Raw genomic sequence first — 23,835 nt, forward strand, 5'->3', positions numbered from 1 at the left:
TCTGCTTATTAAGCATAACTTTCGCATATGAACACCGAATGGAGGGATTTATGATTCCATGGAAAGCTAAGTAAAAGAGCTACAACTTTCATGTTGATCACTTAACCAAAAAATCAACCAATCAAGAGATATAACACTAAACTGATCGTATGCACTCAACTGATTTTGTGCTAAACCGATTTTGAGCAGCTCTGGTATTTCAAGCATTTGCATATGAACTCCGAATTGATTGATTCTGGTGGTGTTGGAAAGCTAAGATCAAGGGATACAACTTTTGTATTCATCACTTTGCCCAGAAATCAACGAATCAAGATATACAGAGCTAGACTGATCACATGTCTCGGAAGTTGCTAAATAACTACCTAAACTGAAGTTGACCAAGAGTAGTTTGCCCACCCAAACTGAAGATCGCTCAACTGCTACAGTGCCGAAACTGCTACAGTACCAGTTTCGCACCAAATTCAGTTTACCAAGATCAGTTTAGTGAAATTCAGTTTAGCTCTAGAAAAGGTACAGAAACAGTACAAAAGTATTTTAACGGCTCTATTTTGGTGTCTAACGGCTATATCACTCTTGGAGCCTATAAATACAACATCTTGGAGTTCAAACACAAGCTTTGCAAGGAGATTCAAAGCATGGGCAGCCTACTTGAAGAAATCAACTAGTTGAGAGCAAAGCCCAAGGTGTGAAGAACACATCAAAATTCTTGAGCGTGAAATGCCAAGTTCTTCACACCCAACTCACTCACATATTCGAGAGATGTACTTTGATGATTAGTTGAGTGAGAGTCTTTACACAAAGACGTTAAAGATTGTGTTTGTAGTCTTGGCATAAAGACGTATAATATTATGCGGATTGTGAGGTTGCGGCCTACAATCAAGTGGTGGCTAGGAGTTCTTGTTTAGGCAATGGGTAAGCCCTAAACCGGATTGGCTTTGTACAAATTGCTTGTATAAATCAAAGTCTTCTAGTGATATCCTTCCGAGATGGAAGAAGGGGTGACGTAGGAGTTGTTGAAATCTCCGAACATCCATAAACAAATCTTTGCCTCTTTATTTCTTGCATTTCTTCATTGGTACTGTTTTGGAGTGCATTGTTGAAGCATTTTATGTGTTTGATAAAATACCTAAATGTTGCATTCAAAGTATTTGATAAAATGCTTCAACTAAACTGTTTTCATCTATCAACTTGCATCCTTTTAAAATGATTTACAAAATGTTAAATTAGTTTCTACGAATGATTATTTCGAGTGTATTCCGCTTGGTTTGAAAACCAAACTCGATTTAATTCATCGGTGCTCAATATTTCAAGAACCGAGCTACTGTAGCTCAAAATGTTTTAAAAGTATGTATTCACCCCTCTCTACACACCATATTCGATCCTATCAATTGGTATCAGAGAGGTTGTTCTTGAAATAGCATTTGAAACTGATTTTGATCTTAAAAATTCGTTTTTCATGATTTTTCTAACATATATATGCATAGTTTAGTTTTCTGGCAGCTTGCAGCGACTTTGCGAAAAATGGCATAACTCTCTGCTCAAGTGTCCAAACGACAAATCGCTTTTTGCATTGCAAACTAGACACATAGAGGATCGCAGCGGTATAAAATTTTCAGCCTGGTGATGCCCGAGCAAAAGCAGTTTATTCTATAAAATTGAACCAGTGTGCTGCCGCAGAAAACAGAGCATAGGACATGAGTTGGTGTTTTTGTCCAGAAGCTCAAGGATGTTGCACCCATCAATTTAAGGGACTTATTACCTTGAATCACAGCCATAAATCGTCAAGAAAACTCGGTACATTCATTTTTTAAATTAGATTTGAGAAGAGCACTTGAGTTCACTGTCAATATGATGTTCTATTTGTGCTAGCATGTTGTTGATATCAAGCATGTCTAGTCAATTTCCATACATCAATAGTTGTGCTTAAATATATAAAAGGAACGCTTAAATGATTTATGAATATTTCAGTTGGTATGTCAATCTTGACTTTGTGTTGCTTGGCGGTTCGAGTTAATTTTGTCAATTTTTTATGAAGCTTGCTAATTGCTCAACTTGATTATTTGTGTTAGATATTTTTGTGCATTTAATATTTTTGTAATTTTAAAATTTATGAAATGTCATATGCTACAACACTTTTTGTTTGCTCTTTAAATTTCTTTTATGATCATATTATAAAGATAGGGAGAGTAATGATTTTTGACTTGCAATTGTATCTTCCATGTACTTGCGCTTTATAATTTCAAATATCAAATCCGTTTTTTTGTTTAAAAAAAATGATTTGAGTTCCAATGTATTTTCTCTACTTGCATAAGTAATCACTTGTGTTTGTGGAAAACGGGAGAAGTAATATCATTGTTAGATCATTATTTTTCTATGTGAATACCCTCTACGCGCTTAAATATTTTTAGAATCATTCATTGAAGGGACACATCATAAGCTTACTTGTTTTGGGATCACAATGATATTTTACAACTTCTTGATCTATTTATACTTGTTGATTATATATGGTGACAAAAGTAGAGGAATATGGAAGATGATTTGGTCAAGTCAATCTTTAGTTATCTCTTGATCTTTGTGAGTGACTAAAATTCATAGCATGTGATATTTTCAAACACTTCCCTCGCTTATTTTTGTTTCGGCATTGTTGTACGGAAATGCGATCTCTTTTACCAAAATAGTCAAGTGAGGATGAAAATTTATTTTTTGCATGCATATTTAATTGAAGTTGTTTTCATGAGTTAGTCACCCCTTTACCTTTATAAAATATAGGGGGAGAGCTAATTATAATTTTAAGGGGGATAATTTTTTTTAATCTTTTTGATTCACACAAAAAAGGGGAGAAATATGTTAGATAAAAATATGATTTTTGCATTACTTGAGTTTAAATGTTCATATTTTTATCCAAGTTTTGTGATCATCAAAAAGGGGGAGATTGTTGGGTTTTTGGAACACAAAAAATCTTGATTTTGATGATAACAAAACTTGTTATTGTGTTTCTAACATATTTACTCTAGTGTGAAGTTGTCAACTCAAGATGGAAGCCAAAACTCAAAATTAGCTAAACTGAATTTCTGGCGAGCTCCAGTATTTCAATGATATCTTACATCTCAGTGATTCAAATGATTATCCGCCAAAACAATTGCAAATAAAACTCAATTTGGAACATATTGTATTTCACGTTAGTTGAGCAACAACGGATGTTATCTTGGCCAAACTGACGTCGCAATACCAAAGTGAACTGCATCAGTTTAGCAAAAAATACACCATCAGTTTACCTCAAGCAGTTCTGGTATATTGGTCATATCTTGCTGCTCAATTATCCGAATGGAACAATTCACCATGAGTTGGAAATTTAAAAGAATTATCTACAAATCATGTTCACAAGTTGAAGACTGAATCGGATCCTAAGTAGATGCTAAACAGAGTTGAATTTACTGGTGTGGAAGTGAAATTCGGCAGAGCAGAATTTCTGCAACAGTCTGGTTTATTAAGCATAACTTTCGCATATGAACACCGAATGGAGTGATTTTTGATTCCATGGAAATTTAAGAGAAATAACTACAACTTTCATGTTTATCACTTTACCCAAAAATCAACAAATCAAGAGATATAGCACTAAACTTATCGTATGCACTCAACTTATTTTGTGTTAAACCGATTTTGAGCAGCTCTGGTATTTCGAGCATAACTTTTGCATATGAACTCAGAATTGATTGATTCTGGCGGTGTTGGAAAGCTAAGATCAAGGGCTACAATTTTGTATTCATCACTTTTCCCGAAAATCAACGAATCAAGAGATACAGAGCTAGACTGATCACATGTCTTGGAAGTTGCTAAATAACTACCTAAACTGAAGTTGACCAAGAGTAGTTTGCCCACCCAAACTGAAGATCGCTCAACTGCTACAGTGCCGAAACTGCTACAGTACCAGTTTTGCACCAAATTCAGTTTACCAAGATCAGTTTAGTGAAATTCAGTTTAGCTCCAGAAAAGGTACAAAAATAGTACAAAAGTATTTTAACGGCTTTATTTTTGTGTCTAACGGCTATATATATCACTCTTGGAGCCTATAAATACAACATCTTGGAGTTCAAACACAAGCTTTGCAAGGAGATTCAAAGCATGGGCAGCCTACTTGAAGAAATCAACTAGTTGAGAGCAAAGCCCAAGGTGTGAAGAACACATCAAAATTCTTGAGCGTAAAATGTCAAGTTCTTTACACCCAACTCACTCACATATTCGAGAGATGTACTTTGATGATTAGTTGAGTGAGAGTCTTTACACAAAGACGTTAAAGATTGTGTTTGTAGTATTGACATAAAGACGTAAAACATTATGTGGATTGTGAGGTTGCGGCCTACAATCGAGTGGTGGCTAGGAGTTCTTGTTTATGCAATGGGTAAGCCCTAAACCGGATTGGATTTGTACAAATTGCTTGTATAAATCAAAGTTTTCTAGTGACATCCTTTTGAGATGAAAGAATGGGTAACGTAGGAGTTGTTGAAATCTCCGAACATCCATAAACAAATCCTTGCCTCTTTATTTCTTGCATTTATTCATTGCTACTTTTTTGGATTGCATTGTTGAAGCATTTTATGTGTTTGATAAAATACCTAAATATTGCATTCAAAGTATTTGATAAAATGTTTCAACTAAACTGTTTTCATCTATCAACTTGCATCCTTTTAAAATGATTTACAAAATGTTAAATTAGTTTCTACGAAGGATTATTTCGAGTGTATTCCACTTGGTTTGAAAACCAAACTCGATTTAATTCATCGGTGCTCAATAAATCAAGAACCGAGCTATTGTAGCTCAAAATATTTTAAAAGTGTGTATTCACCCCTCTCTACACACCATATTCGATCCTATCAATCAATCATTCGAGAAAATAATAGAATACAAATCTTTACAGATATTATCTTGACATATTTATCTTGATCACAAATTTTTCAAATCTAATTATAAGATAATCATCTACAATAATAATTTATTTATAACACCTCAGATGATTATTTGCACAAGCAACCAATTCTTCAAAATCTTCATTTGGCGATATGAAATTTGGGAACATCATCGGGACTCAAGTGCTACCTTGTTAAAACTTTGACAGTAAAATCTCGTGGGAAAAATCTGAACGAAAGAAAAAGAGTACAACAACATATACTTTCTTTGGTGTCTTCCCGATGATAGATGCGCCTCGTTAAAACCTTATCAGAAAAAACCCAGTGGAACAAAATCCTAATGATGGAAAAAGAGTACGACATCTCTTGATACTTGTTAATTGCCTCGTTAAAAATATTGTTATGAAAAACCACAATGAAAAATTATAGACAAGGAAAAAAAGTCCAACTTTGATTGTTCCCCCTCTTGCAAGCATCACTTGCAATTAAGATTTCAATCTTATGAACTGATTTTCCAAAAATTGATTCAGATGTTGATTTTGCCATAGAAATGGTATTTCAAAACCAAATATATTTTCTTCTTCTTCAAGTTGGCAAAAACTAAATTTTGAGCATCAAATCCTTCGAGAATGTTTCTATATTTATCACCGTCAAATCAGTACATCCATTATAAGTGCAAATATTATCTCATAATCTGCTTGAAATATTTTAAGAAACTTTGCTAGAATGTTATCACATGTCATTTGTCAATCATTTTTTATTGACAATCTCTACAAATTGTAGTTCATGATAATCATCATTTTGCATAACAACAAAAATACATTAATGATTATATCATTTCGATCCCAAATAATTTATGAAATCTCCTCTTTTATATCTTGTTATTCTTCCGGAATAACATAATTCAAATTGGATTCATTGAAATAATTGGTCGTTCACGCTTCTAGCGTTTTTTCATTTACTTGCAAGTAATATAAGATATGGTCATGCAGGACATCGATTTCTTTCATAACGACGAGTTTTCATTATTTTTTTTACATTGAGACATTCATTCATTTTCTTTAAATGGATTCTTCTTCACTAAAGACAATTTATATACATTGTTCAACTTGAACATAAATGAAGCTAAATAGTATAAATGATCTTATACACAAGATCAATTAATATATTTTGAGATTTAAACTTTGAACATCATGTTCACTTTATATTTAATTGAGATCGATCTCAAAAATATTCTTGTAGCTTCTAATTCCTCCCCCTCAATGTTGGAAACATTGTTTTACAAGAATAAAAAATGAGAAATTCGCGTCATAAAGTCTCATTGCTCAAGATACTTGATCATATAATATTTTCAACATATTTACAATCTCTTCCAGAGATTTATTATAGTGCATTTGCCTCACATAACACATAATTAGTTGGCATAATATTTACATATTATGTTGTATATATCCCCAAAATATGACGTAGTTATTCTTAAAATCAATTGTCTTAATAGTTGATTGGAGGCAAATAAATCAACTAAGACAATATATTTATAACTGATATGCATATCATCTCTTTTGATCGAGCTTGTCTTGATTATATATTTTCGAAGTTTTTCTCAATACGAATTTTCGCAAAACATCATGTTGCGCTTCGTGGGTCCACATTATTTATTCATTCCAATCTTCGAGATAATATGAGGATTTCTACCAATTTGAGCCTTATGACAGTGATATCAATTTCGATAAGCCAATAAGAATTCATAAAATCTTCTAGATCTTTGATTCAAAAACATCCATATTTATCGATCCAAGAACTTTTGGCTTATTCATTAACATCTTTGTGCACTATTAATAGTTTTTCAACTATTCATATAATTTGAATGTTCAATTCAATCCATTATGTCAAACTCTGAAAGTATTTGTATCAATGATACTTTTGGAGTTTTTAGCTCTTCTAGAAATATTGATTTGTAATATACTATTTAAACCAAATCAATCTACTAGATTCAAAAATCCATATATGTAAATGTTTATCACTATTTTATAATATCAAATACGTCATCTTTTTCATCATCACTCAAACGATCTTCTAGGTTTTTCAGACATTGATGAAACTTAAAATTTGTAATTATTTATATGTTAAAAAGTGTGTTTTAAAATTAAAGTTTCATTAAAATTATGAAGTTGTATTATTTTAGTGTTATGTGTTTATATTTAAATATTTTACTAAAAATGTTGTATTTTATGTTTTGCGCAGGTTTGGTAAAAATAAAATTACTCAAGCTACAAAGGTCATATTGGAGTAATCTTAAATCCTGTAGAATCACAAAAGAGGCATCTTAAACTTTGTAGAAGACAAGAAATTCCAAAAAAACCTTAGATGATCAAAAAAATCAAACATCAAAATGGAGACAGATTTACTTTTACTATGACCAGCTTGGAGTAAAAATATCATAAGTATTTCATCTTTTATCCAAAAGGGGTTAATGATTTGTCAAAACACATCTACAGACAAAGGACTACGTGTTATATGTTTTGTGCAGAAGTCAAATAGGAAGTCTAAGGCATCAAACATGCAAATTAAAGTTGGATCAAGGTATTGACATTCAAGGAGACAAGCACCCACTAACTTTACTATTACACATTTAATGAGTCTTGGACTCTTTCTCTCATTTGGCCTATAAATAGATGTGTTGTATAAGCTTTGTAGTATGCAAAAGTGTAGAGAAATTCCTCACTTGTAAAATAAATATTGTGTGTGTAAGAATAAGAGTTTGAGTGTGCATATTTCTCCAAGTTTAAGTATGAAATTTCTTTTATCTTTACTCTTGAGTCTTATGTTCATGGCAAGCTAAATCCTTTTATGTCAAGGTGAAAAAGTTTCATTGTTGGTCAAGTAAGATTGTTTATATTTTGTATATTCTTTCCTTTTCCATTTTTATTTTTACTAATTGATCTTTATTTGTAGGTATAATTTGGATGATTTATTGTTATCTATTTACATCAAATACTTGGTACCCTGAATGTGGTTACCTTGATTTGTTGTCTAATATGATACAATAAATACTACAATAATTATATACTATAAATATATTTATCAATTTATAATAAAGTCATATATATTATTTAGACAATAGCGTGGCTCTGTCGGTTGTTCTAAATAATATATTGTGATTTGATCTAACATTTACTTTTTCGCAACTAACATTTACTTTCTCGCAACTAACATTTACTTTCTCGCAACTAACATTTACTTTTCCGCAACTAACATTTACTTCCTCGCATCTAACATTTACTTTCTCGCAACTAACATTTACTTTCTCGCATCTAACATAAAAAAGTCATATATTTTATTTAGACAATAGCGTGGCTCTGCCGGTTGTTCTAAATAAAATATTGTGATTTGATATAACATTTACTTTTATGTCAATTTATATTTATGCATATATATATATATATATATATATATATATATATATATATATATATATATATATATATATATATATATATTATAGGTACCATGTATTAAATATCGGTTAATCTGATATTAATATAGTGGGAACTATATTATATGATATATTTGTTTAAATATTTAATTGTTCTTTTATGTTTATATTTATGCATCTATATATATATATTATGGGTAACATGTATTAAATATCGGTTAATCCGATATTAATATAGTGGGAACTATATTATATGATATATTTATTTAAATATTTCATTGTTCTTTTATGTTTATTCTTATTTTAGTTTTTTTTATTTATTTTTGTTAAGCAATCTTAAATAAACCAACAATGAACCTTTGAAGCCTTGACAATTTTATAATTTGTGTATTTGAAGTTTTATAATAATATTTCCATCTATAATATATCATTGCTAAAATTAAACTTACAGCATCCTCTCCGTGGATCGAGCTCGTACTCACGAGTATATTACTTGCAGACAACCTACAATTGGGTGAATTACAATTTAAGTTGTAGCAGACATTCAATCAACAACAGCGATCGTGGCACACGTGTTGCGTGTGTGAAAATTTAAATTAATCAACTAATGACTACATGGTTTGGCGGTTATTTAAATTTTAAATTTTTAATCAATCCACTAATCACTACAATTGGATGATTATTTAAATTTGAGATTTTAAAGTAATCCACTAATCACTACATAATTGGGCGGTTATTTAAAGTTTACATTTTAAATCAACCCACTAATCACTACACAGTTGAGTGCTTTTGCATTTTTAGATACAAATTAAGTAACCAAATTAAAGTTAATTTATCACTACCCACAAACTTATTTTTTCGTAATAGAAGGTTTAGGGTGAAATTGGAAAAACATATTTTGGCATGTGATTAACACACCAAAATTAGTTTCTATCATGACCTCAACTTTTATAAAATAGTAACGATACGATGAAATATATGATTTGGGTAGACATCAACGGTCTCCACAAACTTTTATATATTTCTTGACAGATATCAATAAATCTTTTACGTACTTCAGGTATAATAGTGATACGAGATACCGATGTACGTTTAGTATAATACTTGATTATGACGTATATCTCAATAATTTGTGTCATTCATAATTAATATCTCTTTTCATATGAGATAACATATTATTCTTTGAATAAATAATCAACAACAGTGTATCAATTGTGTCCATTGTCACTATCACATTCACTTAAAAGAATGGACCACATTAATTAAACAACTTTAATAATTGTCTTTCCTTGAACAAAATACTATAAATAAGATATTATATTAAAAGAATTGAAATTGAGAAATAGGGTGTGGGGATCTCGGGTGTTAATCTCATCTTAAGAGGCAAATTAACATTTAATCATAAAGGAATTACACTTGAACGAATAAAATTAAAGACTGACAAAAATTTTTATTTTTTTTTTAAATTCAGCTCACACACGGACCTTGGTCCGGACCCTTGCACGGACCAGGGCACGGGGTCCGTGCCTGTTCTGGATATGGGTCCGTGCTCATGCAGAAATTGAAATCAAAGGAGTTTCGGAACAGAGGACACACGGACCCTTACACGGAGGCTTACACGGGGTCCGTGCCTTCTTTTCTCAAAATAGTTTTGGGACAGTGTCCATCCGGACCTAGGCACATGGCATGCACGGGGTCCGTGCCCTGCGTATAAAAATCAGTCTTCTTAAGTTATCAAGTCTGAAAAATGATATAATCTATCATATAAGCTATTCAATATGATTCTACATAATTGACATGCATTTAAACATCAATCTACATATCTGTAGTACATGAAATCTCAAGTATAAATCAATACTCAACAACAACATATACAAAAGTGTTTGTTGTTCTAACATGATTACCAAATTTATAAACTACATGTCATCTGCTTAAAAACCCGAGTCTCCACTTCTAATCTTTCAATCTCGTGATATCCAAGCCAAATATGACTTGCTTATGCCCCAACCTGATGCAATACACACATACAAACAAAGCAACAGCCGGATAACTCCGGTGAGAATAAATCTCAGTATGAACAACATGCATATACATCATTAAAGCATATTGAATCTATATGCCATAATAATCTTTAATCATAAAACATGTAATAACATGTAAATCATAGAATCGTAGTCGACCCTTAAATTCTTAAAGCATAACTATTAATCTAAGGTAATCTCATACCAAGCATATAAACACAGTCACATCTTGAATGAAATATAATAACATGCTAGCATTTATAAACGCATATTCTAAAACATAGAAATCTCTAGGTTAATGCATAAATGCAATGCATGTGTCAAGGAATAGGATATCAAATCTGATATCAATAAATCGTAGTTCTCGGATCCCGGGGAAATAAAATCTTTAACCGACCACCGACTCTCCCAATCGAGGTGGTGTTAAATATCTCAATTCCCCTGACTTTGGTGCAACTATAGTGAGTCATCTAGATCTGGAAATAAATCTATATTTTGTGTCATGAGTCATCTGACTCTGGAAGTAAATCTACATTCCATGCCACTCAACTACAGTTCTCCAAACATCATCTGCACTCTAGGCCTTTCAACCCTCTGTGCTTTTCAGGCTGGAGTTCAAGATGAATGCAACATAATCTGGATGCATCAAATCATACATAAGCTAAAACAACATCTTGAACACATCAATCATATAATCATATGATCATATAATCACTCAAGGATACCGAAAAATCTGTAAGCATCACATGGAATACGTAAAACATGTTCAATACAGAAAATAATATAAATCAAAGAAGACAAGTAAACATTTACATAAATATTTTGGGAATTCAAGAAGATATCTATCTTGAATAATCTATCCCATTTATGTAAACGTAAACAATAACATATATTAAACATGCATGTATGTGATTTTAGTCAACTCGATAATCAAAAACAATCTCGAGTTATTCTGCTCATCTTATTAATGTCTATTCATACCTTTCGATCTCGAGTTTAGATGATCCAAGTCTGGACAACTGGCATCAAAGAACTTCTATCAAAATCTGCTCAAATCATTACAATCATTCAAGGCAAACTAGCTTCAAACCTTCTTCCATCTTTCTTGGTTCAAAGGCTAGCTTCTCGAGCTCGTCGACTCGAACTCGATCTCTTGCAATTCAAATCTGAAATGCATTGATATATACTTCAAGATGAGCTTTCAATATCATTTCATTCTTATTTAGGATCAAACAATCTAATAACTTGATCCCGTGACTGGAATTCAAACCGACGGCGTAACGGATCAAAACCGGAAATTCTAAACACATGAACATCATCAATACTATGATCTCAACATGATAGCATCACCAAATTAGCAGCACAATCTCGAAATCATCAGCCCTAAAAATTCAGAATTTCAAAAATTCTTTCAAAAATCGAAATCATGTTCAAACGACGATCTTTTCTCGATCCGTCTTAGATATGCTATCGTCGTATATGCTAGAACATGTGTATACAATCAAAGCTTAATTCGAACAACATCATAAAATTCAAACATGGTAGAACTTCATAAAACTTACGTCAAAACGTAGCACTCGAAGCCGTGATCGCAAATATATGATCAATCGGAAATTCTACCGGGCGGATCAATTTTTATCGGAGTTGAAAGAATCGAAAATGGCTTTGGAATTTTTTCAGAACTCTCGGCCACTTTCTGAAGAGGTTTGGGCTGAAACAATCTGATTCCCACGTGTAAAAGGAGATATATATAGATTTATTTGCATTTTAGTCCCTTAACTTTGGCATATTCGCAAATTAGTCCTCGAACAAGCGATTTAATTCAATTTCAATCCTAAATAATTTAAAAATATTAGAATTTAATTCTAAACTCTAAATATTCTCAGATTAAAATTAAATACTTTCGGACCTTATCGCATTTTAGTCCTTGAATTTCTCAATATTTGCAAATTGGCCCTTGCTCGGATTTCATCCTCAAATTAAATCCTTGATATTTATAATCTTGAAATGTACATCTTAAATTCCATAAATATCAATTCAAATATTTTTAATCTTTTAATTTAAGTATTCTGGATATTAAAATCTTAAAATCCAAAAATCGTCAAATTAAATATTTTTTACCCGAAATTAAAATCTCTAATTTCCATAAATTCTTAAATTCATCTTTTCACTCTTATTCTGAATTTAACTCTTAAATCCCGTCATTAAAAACTTAATATTTTCGGGCCTTACAATTCCTCCCATCTAAGGAATGATTTCGTCCCCGAAATCGCATTCGATCTTACTGCTGATTCTCGTCAGCGATATAGCTGATTGAAGCAATACTTACTTCAATTCTGTGAGCTTTAGATATTTATTCTGATATCTTCTCTTCAACCGTATATTTTTTTTTGTCTGATCGCTTCTGCAATCATATCTATTCTCCTGAACATTTAATCACTTAGTCAACTTAGATCTAAGTTGCTCTTTCTCGTGATCTAACTCTGCATAAGTTAGTCGGCTTCTCTTAAAATCTTAGCTGCTTCTGTTTTATCTGAATTGAATGCACATACATATTCTAGCTGATATTCTTCAGCCAATGCATATGGATAACAAGTCATCTGTCTGACAATTCGAGATTGAGTATTAATCAATAAGTTAGATCAAATACTCATAGCTTCTGAAATCTCTTTCTGAACCTAATGATGCTTGGAAAAGAACTTCTTTGCTGATCATTCTTTTCAGGCTTCAAATCTATATCTATTACTCATTTGCTAGCTCTGTCAATGCTGCTCTATTCTCATTCTGTTCAAATCAATCTTCACATTCTCTATCTTTTTTTAACTCATATATGGTCTGATAGCTGATACTTCTGACATATCATGTCAATCTAAAGATAATTCTGCTTTTCTTATCATCTAAACGCAAAATACTGTCTCTATATCTATTAGATAGCTGTCACAGGAATTATAGTAATCAAGTGGCAAATAATCAATCAATTAGTACCGAATCTAGTACTATAATTCTGAGCATATCCTCGGAAATCTGGATACACATCTGATAGTCCATTAATCGGAGGATGGTATAATGAAATCTCATACAACCAAACACTCAGAATATCTGACAATCAGTGCCACAATCTAGAAAACAAATCTAAAGTCTCTATCTCGACAATAGATTTCAATAATTTCTGTAATCTGATCATCTTGCTAACTTTGTAACAGGTATCTATGTATGTTTATATCATGCCTAATGCAACATATTCTTGAATCTGTTGCAATCTACTACAATCTAAATCGCAAAATCATGACGATTTGAGTAGATTCGAACTAAAGTCTTTCACAAAGTTGATCTTCTTTCAAATCTTATGTAACTAATATGTTACAGAAACCACTTGGGTTCCTCTTTTCTGCTTTTTTTACTGGAATTTTAGTATTGGTAATGTCAATTATGTCGTATCTGCTTTCATTTCTTTCACCAATACTGATTTCCATGTAATGACTACAGGTAAGTCATACATGTGTAAACAATTGAATGAATATTCAATCTGTTGTCATATGCCTCTTTCAGAATCTGATATTCCATATCTAGAATATTTGGCATACTCAAACGATTATTCCCCGCAACATTTACCTGTTCTGATCTGCTGTCTTATCTCATATCTTAATCTAGCATTCTCAATCGAATTTTCATTGCTTGATCTAATATCCATGTTGTTTTTATCTTTCCAAACCAATCGAGTTTAGCTTGGATTGCAACAATTCTGATTGTTTGAGCATCTATCTAGAAACTCAAGCACAAACATACAACAAGTACAGATCTGTACTCAATCAATCAAGCCATTATCTAAAACCCATAATTCTTGCTGATGGTCTCTTAATTTCTATCAATTACAAGCCAAATACTTCAAGATACACTGAATAGACACATCAAATAATCAATAATTCTCAAATTTCAAATCAAAGAAACTCGCTCAAGTCAAGGTCACCCAAAATCAAATATTCTGAATGACAAAATTTGAACAGTGAAAACAACTCACTTGCATATCAAAACTTAAAGCGAGTAAATCAAATTAGACTCTAGCAAAGGAATAAGAGTCAATCAAAATCGATCGAGGTCGAATACAAAAACCTCATAATCGATAGCAATAAATTCAAGAATCATGATTTCTATGATGTAATAGCTTCAGCAAAATTGAAGAGAAAGCTCAACTGTAATTGATTTTTCTTATTCTCTATTGACATGAGTTCATTTATTAATTCTCAGCTGACAATAGTCGAATATAATCTTTTTGACTTAACTTATTGTCATAGAATTAATCATCATTTCGGTACGAACTAACTCTTTTCTACTCAATCTTCTAGCTGTTTCTGGAGTTTTTCCGTTCAAGTAATGCTCTTCGATACGAGTTGTCATCAAACTTTCATACTAGACATCACTTTCTATAGAACTCCTTTCATTTCGTAGAAAAGTCGGAATATGTCTTCTGAATACTTCTGTATATTCTAACCACTGACATATCTGTCAATTCTAGGTTAGTTCTATACTAATTCAGTACATCGACTAAAATTCTTCCGACATTTTCCTCTTGGTATAACCAGTACCGAAATAATATAAAGTTTATTTTCTAAAACTCATATCAAATAGATCAATACTCATTTCTATTGCTGATCGAACTGAATCACTGCACAGGATCAATCAATTCTTATCTGATACTCAATTATTGCATTCATATCGATAATGCATTCTAGCTTAATATCTCACGCCTGATATCAGCACATTCAATCTTATTTCCTCAATTCTGTATTTCATCTTCTATGACTAATCTTGCAAATGTGTTCCATCTACTCAAAGGCAAAATCTCAGCAAATACGATGAATAAAGGCTCATCAGATACGGATTGTAGCATAACAAATCACTGATCTATAAATGTATGTTATGCAATCAATATATAAGCGGTTAACTAGAATTAACTCACTTACCTATAATATTCTTATCTGATACAACTTGAGCCTTATTTTCTGTATTGGCTTATTGCCTATGAAATTATCTGTCATTCAAATGTTCTCTTGATCTATTTCAGCTATGGAGGCTATGCTTATATTTCTTCATCTGCTGGAGTTTAGGTTAAATTGATCTTTGCTGCAGTTGTCACTATCTCTTGCTTCATAGCTATACTGCTATGAAAGTTATAGTAGAGGTGATGATCATAGTTTTTCACAATTACAGAGGCGTGAATAAAAATTCAACTCTGCCTTGTACTACCGGTTCGTGATTTCGTTATTCTATTACTGGCTTGAAATCAACTCATTAAAGTTGTTATGCTTCTATTCTGCAAAGTTTGCTTTTCTATCTTCTTTATCATATACTGAAAGAAACAATTCTATTTACTTACCTACCAAACATTTCAATACTTCTTCTGGCAACTTCACCAATTTCTTGCTAAGTCCTGGAGTTGATATAAATCAAGCTGATTCTATGTTCATCTGAATATTCTTCTCTTGAACAACTGATCCAGCTCTTCAAATCAACCCCTTTCTAGACATAGCATATTCTATATCTTTCTGAGTTGGTGATTAATAGCTTTGGAGTTGTACAACTAACATACTCCTCAGTGCAATCATCATATCGATCGGCTCAAAAACTTACCTCAACACTGTTCTGTTCTGTCTGAGGTTCTGTTCTGTCTGATGTTCTCATGCTATCTGCACAATCTGTCTTATTCGATAACAGAAGCAATATATATGGTAGAGATTATACAATACAATTTCAGTATAACATACATATAATCTCATGCTTCTGAATAAAACACATGCTTGCAAATTCTCATGCTTTCAAATAATACATGCTTGCAACAAATTCACTTATTCTGATGAATTCAATAAATCATGCATACATATCAGCATATAAGCATGTAATTTGCATATCGGTGAAGCAAGCAGTGTTCAATCAATATATCATATTCGCATACAATTTCTCAAGTCAAGTAAAGCATAATCATGCAATACCATAAATGTATGCGACTCAATCTACCCCGCTCAACTTCTATCTTAGTCCAAGACTTTATGCTCTGATACCACCTGTTGTGGGGACCTCGGGTGCTAATCTCATCTTAAGAGGTAAATTAACATTTAATCATAAAGGAATCACACTTGAATGAATAAAATTAAAGACTGACAATTTTTTTTTAAAAAAAAAAAAAATCAGCTCACACACGGACCTTGGTCCGGACCCTTGCACGGACCAGGGCACGGGGTCCGTGCCTGTTCTGGATATGGGTCCGTGCTCATGCAGAAATTGAAATCAAAGGAGTTTCGGAACAGAGGACACACGGACCCTTACACGGAGGCTTACACGGGGTCCGTGCCTTCTTTTCTCAAAATAGTTTTGGGACAGTGTCCATCCGGACCTAGGCCATGGCATGCACGGGGTCCGTGCCCTGCGTATAAAAATCAGTCTTCTTAAGCTATCAAGTCTGAAAGATGATATAATCTATCATATAAGCTATTCAACATGATTCTACATAATTGACATGCATTTAAACATCAATCTACATATTTGTAGTACATGAAATCTCAAGTATAAATCAATACTCAACAACAACATATACAAAAGTGCTTGTTGTTCTAACATGATTACCAAATTTATAAACTACATGTCATCTGCTTAAAAACCCGAGTCTCCACTTCTAATCTTTCAATCTCGTGCTATCCAAGCCAAATCTGACTTGCTTATGCCCCAACCTGATGCAATGCACACATACAAACAAAGCAACAGCCGAATAACTCCGGTGAGAATAAATCTTAGTATGAACGACATGCATATACATCATTAAAGCATATTGAATCTATATGTCATAATAATCTTTAATCATAAAACATGTAATACCATGTAAATCATATAATCATAGTCGACCCTTAAATTCTTAAAGCATAACTATTAATCTAAGGTAATCTCATACCAAGAATATAAACACAGTCACATCTTGAATGAAATATAATGACATGCTAGCATTTATAAACGCATATTCTAAACCATAGAAATCTCTAGGTTAATGCATAAATGCAATGCATGTGTCAAGGAATAGGCTATCAAATCTGATATCAATAAATCGTAGTTCTGGGATCCCGGGGAAATAAAATCTTTAACCGACCACCGACTCTCCCAGTCGAGGTAGTGTTAAATATCTCAATTTCCCTGACTTTGGTGCAACTATAGTGAGTCATCTAGCTCTGGAAATAAATCTATATTCCGTGCCATGAGTCATCTGACTCTGGAAGTAAATCTACATTTCATGCCACTCAACTACAGTTCTCCAAACGTCATCTGCATTCTAGGCCTTTCAACCCTCTGTGCTTTTCAGGCTGGAGTTCAAGATGAATGCAACATAATCTGGATGCATCAAATCATATATAAGCTAAAACAACATCTTGAACACATCAATCATATAATCATATGATCATATAATCACTCAAGGATACCGAAAAATCCGTAAGCATCACATGGAATACGTAAAACATGTTCAATACAAAAAATAATATAAATCAAAGAAGACAAGTAAACATTTACATAAATATTCTGGGAATTCAAGAAGATATCTATCTTGAATAATCTATCTCATTTATGTAAACGTAAACAATAACATATATTAAATATGCATGTATGTGATTTTAGGCAACTCGATAATTAGAAACAATCTCGAGTTATTCTGCCCATCTTATTAATGTCTATTCATACCTTTCGATCTCGAGTTTAGATGATCCAAGTCTGGACAACTGACATCAAAAAACTTCTATCAAAATCTGCTCAAATCATTACAATCATTCAAGGCAAACTAGCTTCAAACCTTCTTCCATCTTTCTTGGTTCAAAGGCTAACTTCTCGAGCTCGCCGACTCGAACTCGATCTCTTGCAATTCAAATCTGAAATGCATTGATATATACTTCAAGATGAGCTTTCAATATCATTTCATTCTTATTTAGGATCAAACAATCTAATAACTTGATCCCGTGACTGGAATTCAAACCGACGGCGTAACGGATCAAAACCAAAAATTCTAAACACATGAACATCAACAATACTATGATCTCAACATGATAGCATCACCAAATTAGCAGCACAATCTCGAAATCATCAGCCCTAAAAATTCAGAATTTCGAAAATTCTTTCAAAAATCGAAATCATGTTCAAACGACGATTTTTCTCGATCCGTCTTAGATATGCTATCGTCGTATATGCTAGAACATGTGTATACAATCAAAGCTTAATTCGAACAACATCATAAAATTCAAACATGGTAGAACTTCATAAAACTTACGTCAAAACGTAGCACTCGAAGCCGTGATCGCAAATATATGATCAATCGGAAATTCTACCGGGCGGATCAATTTTTATCGGAGTTAAAAGAATCGAAAATGGCTTTGGAATTTTTTCAGAACTCTCGGCCATTTTCTGAAGAGGTTTGGGCTGAAACAATCTGATTCCCACGTGTAAAAGGAGATATATATAGATTTATTTGCATTTTAGTCCCTGAACTTTGGCATATTCGCAAATTAGTCCTCGGACAAGCGATTTAATTCAATTTTAATTCTAAATAATTTAAGAATATTAGAATTTAATTCTAAACTCTAAATATTCTCAAATTAAATATTCTCAGATTAAAATTAAATACTTTCGGACTTTATCGCATTTTAGTCCTTGAATTTCTCAATATTTGCAAATTGGCCCTTGCTCGGATTTCATCCACAAATTAAATCCTTGATATTTATAATCTTGGAATTTACATCTTAAATTCCATAAATATCAATTCAAATATTTTAAATCTTTTAATTTAAGTATTTCGGATATTAAAATCTTAAAATCCGAAAATCCTCAAATTAAATATTTTTTACCTGAAATTAAAATCTCTAATTTTCATAAATTCTTAAATTCATCTTTTCACTCTTATTCGGAATTTAACTCTTAAATCCCTTTATTAAGAACTTAATATTTTTGGGCCTTACATAGGGCGTACCTTTTCAAATTCTTGTATGCACCAAATAGATCTTTTACTTCAACAATGCCATTCAATCTACCACAAATGTCTTCCCATCACATTATATTTATTTTCCTACATGTAAGATAATAACATGCGATAAAAATATTTTATCATTCATTTAAAAAGTGATAGCTTAATCAAATGATTTTGAAAAAAAATTCAAAATTTATATCCACAATCAAAATTGAGAAATTTAAAATCCATAATCAGATTTTATGGAATAAAAATTTAACAACCCAATATATCCTTAAAATATAAAAAAATTCTCAAATCAGAAAAATTATCACCAAATTGCATAATCAATATCTCATGCAATATATTGACCAATAGAATAAATTCACAAAATTTGTGGATCTTATTTTATATAATTAAAATAATTTATGTGAATCAAAACACATATATTCTAGAGTTTTCCAAAATTTAGTTTAAACAAAAATAAAAACTTAATTTATCAAAAATAAATTAGTTCAATAAAAAAATAAAATAACTTGAAGTTAGTCATAGATCAACTCATTGACATCATGATGCATAGACTATCATCAATCCATCATCGTTGTTGCCCAATATAGATGATGGTCCAATTTATTGGGTTTAACATTTATTTTTCTTTTTCCGTTGATAGTGTTGTGAACTTACTACCACACATTCATAATTTTCAATCAATAGCCTATGCAATTCATCATTGAAAATCAAGTCGCTATTCATAAAAACAGTGACAAATACTAGATCATGCTTATTTCAGAGCATTAAGAACAAATGCATGTTTTGAATCGATATCAAGTCAATATCTTTTGATATATATCTCAAATATATCTTTAATAACGTTTTCTTAGAAATATTGACAATTTTAGATCATATATCGATATTTTTTGAGAAATTGTACTAAATTTTTGAATTCATAAGATCCTCAACAACCAAAAGGACATTAAATTATATTATTCGAGAATATTGCCAAATATTGGATCCAATATAAATATTATTTTTGAATATAAAAAAATCTTAAATCTTTTATCAACATTTCTTTATAAATATTGATATATTTTGACATAGATCTACATCTTTAAATAATATTTATAGATATTGGATATCATATCAGATATATATTATGATTTTTTTAATTTTTCAATATACGAAATCATATATCATATATTTATAATGAATCTATTCAGATTCTCAATATATTACATCATAATCATGAATCTCTTTCGATATATCAAAATCCTAATCATGAATCTCTCAAAATTCTAAATATGTTATACCATGATAATGAATTTTTTCAAATTTCGAATGTAAAATCATGTTGTGCTATTTTATAGTCATCAACATATTCATGATATTTCACGGGCACCAATATATCAATTATTTTCATTGTGCTACTTTTAGAGCACCAATTAATATCTCTCATAAAATTGATTATTGACAACACGTTGTGTTATTCCAATAGCATCAAAAAACGAAAATTATTTTCATTCTCAATTGGTTACAGCATCGTGCTGATAACGTGTTATAAATCATGAGAGAAATAGTAAGATGATTAGAGAGAATTCATATGAGTAGAGAGAAAATAATATATATGAGTCAATACTTAGGTGCAGTTTTTATTGAACTCAATCACTCGTATTTATAGGATAAAATAATAGAATACAAATCTTTACAGATATTATCTTGACATATTTATCTTGATCACAAATCTTTCAAATCTAATTAAATAAGATAATCATCTACAATAATAATTTATTTATAACAATATATATAATTTCGATATAACAAAAATTTTATGTATAATAAATTTATACATAGAATTTAATAATGATGGAATAATTTTTTCCAATTTAATTTCGTGTTTTAGTTTATATAAAGATAAGGAATAACCGCAATTTTGGTCCTTTATGTTTGTCACTTTGTGATTTCGGTCCTCTATGTTTTCATATTTCAGTTTTAGTCTCGCATGTTTTGATTTTTGGTAATTTCAGTCCTTTTTATTTGAAAATGCTTATGTGGCACTATACACGTTAGCTTCACATCAGCACCGAATTGGTGGCACATCAGCGCCACATCAGAAAAAGGACTAAAATTGCCAAAAAAAAATATAGCGGACTAAAACTGAAATCTAAAAATATAGAGGACCAAAATCGCAAAGTGACAAACTTGCAGGACTAGAAAAACAATTAATACGAGTTTTAGTCTATATAAGGATAATTTTTGTGTCTTTTTCCACAAAAATGCGAGTAGCGTGAAGAATATTACTAGCTAGAGTACTCATTATTCATTTCATGCTACTCTTATTTTTAAAAAAAGTAAAAAAAATAGAAAATTATTAAAATACAAAATTATGAGGGAATAGTTTGCTCGTATAAAAAATTATTAAGAAAGTTAGATTTTTTTATTTTTATTATACGTGATGAATAACAATGATAACTTACTTCGTTTTACGAACTCGGTGTCAACTTTAAGCTTTACTTAACCACTTGAACATAATCGAATTGTTTCTTTTGAAAAACTGAGAGGAAAAAAAAATCATCCCGTCGAAATGGAAACTGTGTTTTCCTAAAAATTTGAAATCATGATGAATTTGAATACACAAATTGTATTTTTAAAAAAAAAACACTTAAAATTAGTTCAACTTAAAGTTTTGTTATTGAAAACGCGGAAACCGTTTTAACATTTGGATAAATATTAAAAAATAATTGTGATTTATTTTAAAATAGAAATAAAAGCAAGAAATCGTGGCTTATTAAAAAAATAAATTTGGAGCCGAAAGGCGAAAGTGAAATACCACTACTTAGGAGCAAAAAAAAATAAATTTTAAAGTGTTTTTTAAAATAAATTTTATTACCAAATTAATATATTTTTGAAGAAAAATTTTTTTAAAAAAAAAAATTATTTGTACTCCATTGATTTCTCCAATCAAATAGACTACGTAAATTTGAAACTGCGGGGGTGGTGTGAAATTGATGGGTATTGTTGGAAATAGCGCTGTCAAACGAGTTAATCTATGGTGGAACGGATCGGTCAGGCAAAAACCCATCGTTTGGCGGATCGAGAGTGGGTCGGCCCACCATCCCGGCGAGCTGGAAATCCTCAACCAAATCTAATCTAAGGTGGGTTACGTGTTAGGCGGGCCGATCCACGAGTTGGCTCACTACAAATAAAAATAAATAAATAAAATCCTTATAATTAATTATAAATTTCATAAATATTAATAGAAATATACTGATAAAATTTATAGTTATTGATTTCACAAGTATAAATTTTATATAAAGTAATTAATATAAAAAATGCACAAATTTCATTAAAAAATACATATATCTCCATAAAATAAAATTTAACCCGTCGCGGATTGGCTCGCCTAGGCCTGCGACCCGCGCGAGTTGACCCGCCTAGGTCCACCTTTAGTGGGTTGAAACTTTAGTGAGTTGAAAAAATTTCAACCCAACCCACTTGAATTGTGTGGCAGGATAGGCAGACCTGACAGACCTAACCCAAATTGACGGTTCTTGTTGGGAATTGTCGGATGATGGTCTTAGGGAGTGCTTGCAAAATATTATGTTTTCGTAGAAGTGATTAAATTTATAGATTATAAAAAAAGTTAAGAAAAATCAAAAGTTGGTAGTGTTTGAAAACAAATGTGAAAATCTAAAAATTAAAGTTGGGTAGTGTTTGATAAATAAGTGATTAGAGTACTTTTAACATTGACATTTTTATTAGAATCACTTTTGGAGAATCATAATCACCATATAACTAGATTTTGGATTTCAGTTAAGCTAAGCATAAGCTAACACATAATTTAGGTTTAAGAAACACATAAAAGTGATTTTTTTTTATTTTAAAATCTAACAATTACTTTTTTTAGTGATTGCAAACACTCTCTTAGAAATTGTTCTTTTCTGAAATCTTTTAAGAAATTGTCCAAAAGGTATTGCACTAGTTGAGCTTAAAAATATCAATTTTTTTTCTCTTTAGAAGATGTTAAAATCTACATAAAAGGGTACAAATAAATAATATATTCTCATATTATTTAGTAATAGATGAAAATATATTACATTAAGTAGAAGGAACAAAAAAGTATAATTTACGGTTATTTGAAATGATATAGAACAAACCCCTTCCCCTCCTTCCTAGCCCCGGCCTCCGCCCTCCTCTCTTGTCCGACGGTGGCCATGCTGCCTGCGGAGTCCCATCCGCGGATCCGCCACCTAAAACCCACCCCTCCTCCAAATCGTCTACCTCCATCTTCAAGCCCCTTCAATCTTTTTAACCGCGCGACCGCTCCTCTCCGGCGACCATCCCCATCCGTTCTCCTTCTTTTCATAATTGCACGCTGGTGGTTTCTTTCTCCCAAGAAGAGATTTCCACCCTTGCTCAACCTCTAGAATTCTCTCTGGTCGGGAAATTCTTCAACTGTCGGCCACCTCTTGATGAAGTTAGGAAAGGCTATCAAATTTAAGGGGCATGCAT

The 23,835-nt window shown here is 31.6% G+C and overlaps 1 protein-coding gene across 1 annotated transcript in view; it reads right to left on the reverse strand.

The window, feature by feature from the left end:
- Positions 1-23,610, reverse strand: part of LOC140877239 (uncharacterized) — a 39,946-nt gene extending 16,336 nt beyond the window's left edge. The window contains exon 1 of the mRNA XM_073280768.1: positions 23,481-23,610. Within this exon, the coding sequence (XP_073136869.1) occupies positions 23,481-23,610 (130 nt within the window). The remainder of the gene's footprint in view (positions 1-23,480) is intronic.
- Between the last annotated feature and the right edge of the window lie 225 nt (positions 23,611-23,835).

The sequence above is a fragment of the Henckelia pumila genome, chromosome 2 (assembly GCF_033568475.1).
Source record: "Henckelia pumila isolate YLH828 chromosome 2, ASM3356847v2, whole genome shotgun sequence".
Classification (NCBI taxonomy): Eukaryota; Viridiplantae; Streptophyta; class Magnoliopsida; order Lamiales; family Gesneriaceae; genus Henckelia; species Henckelia pumila.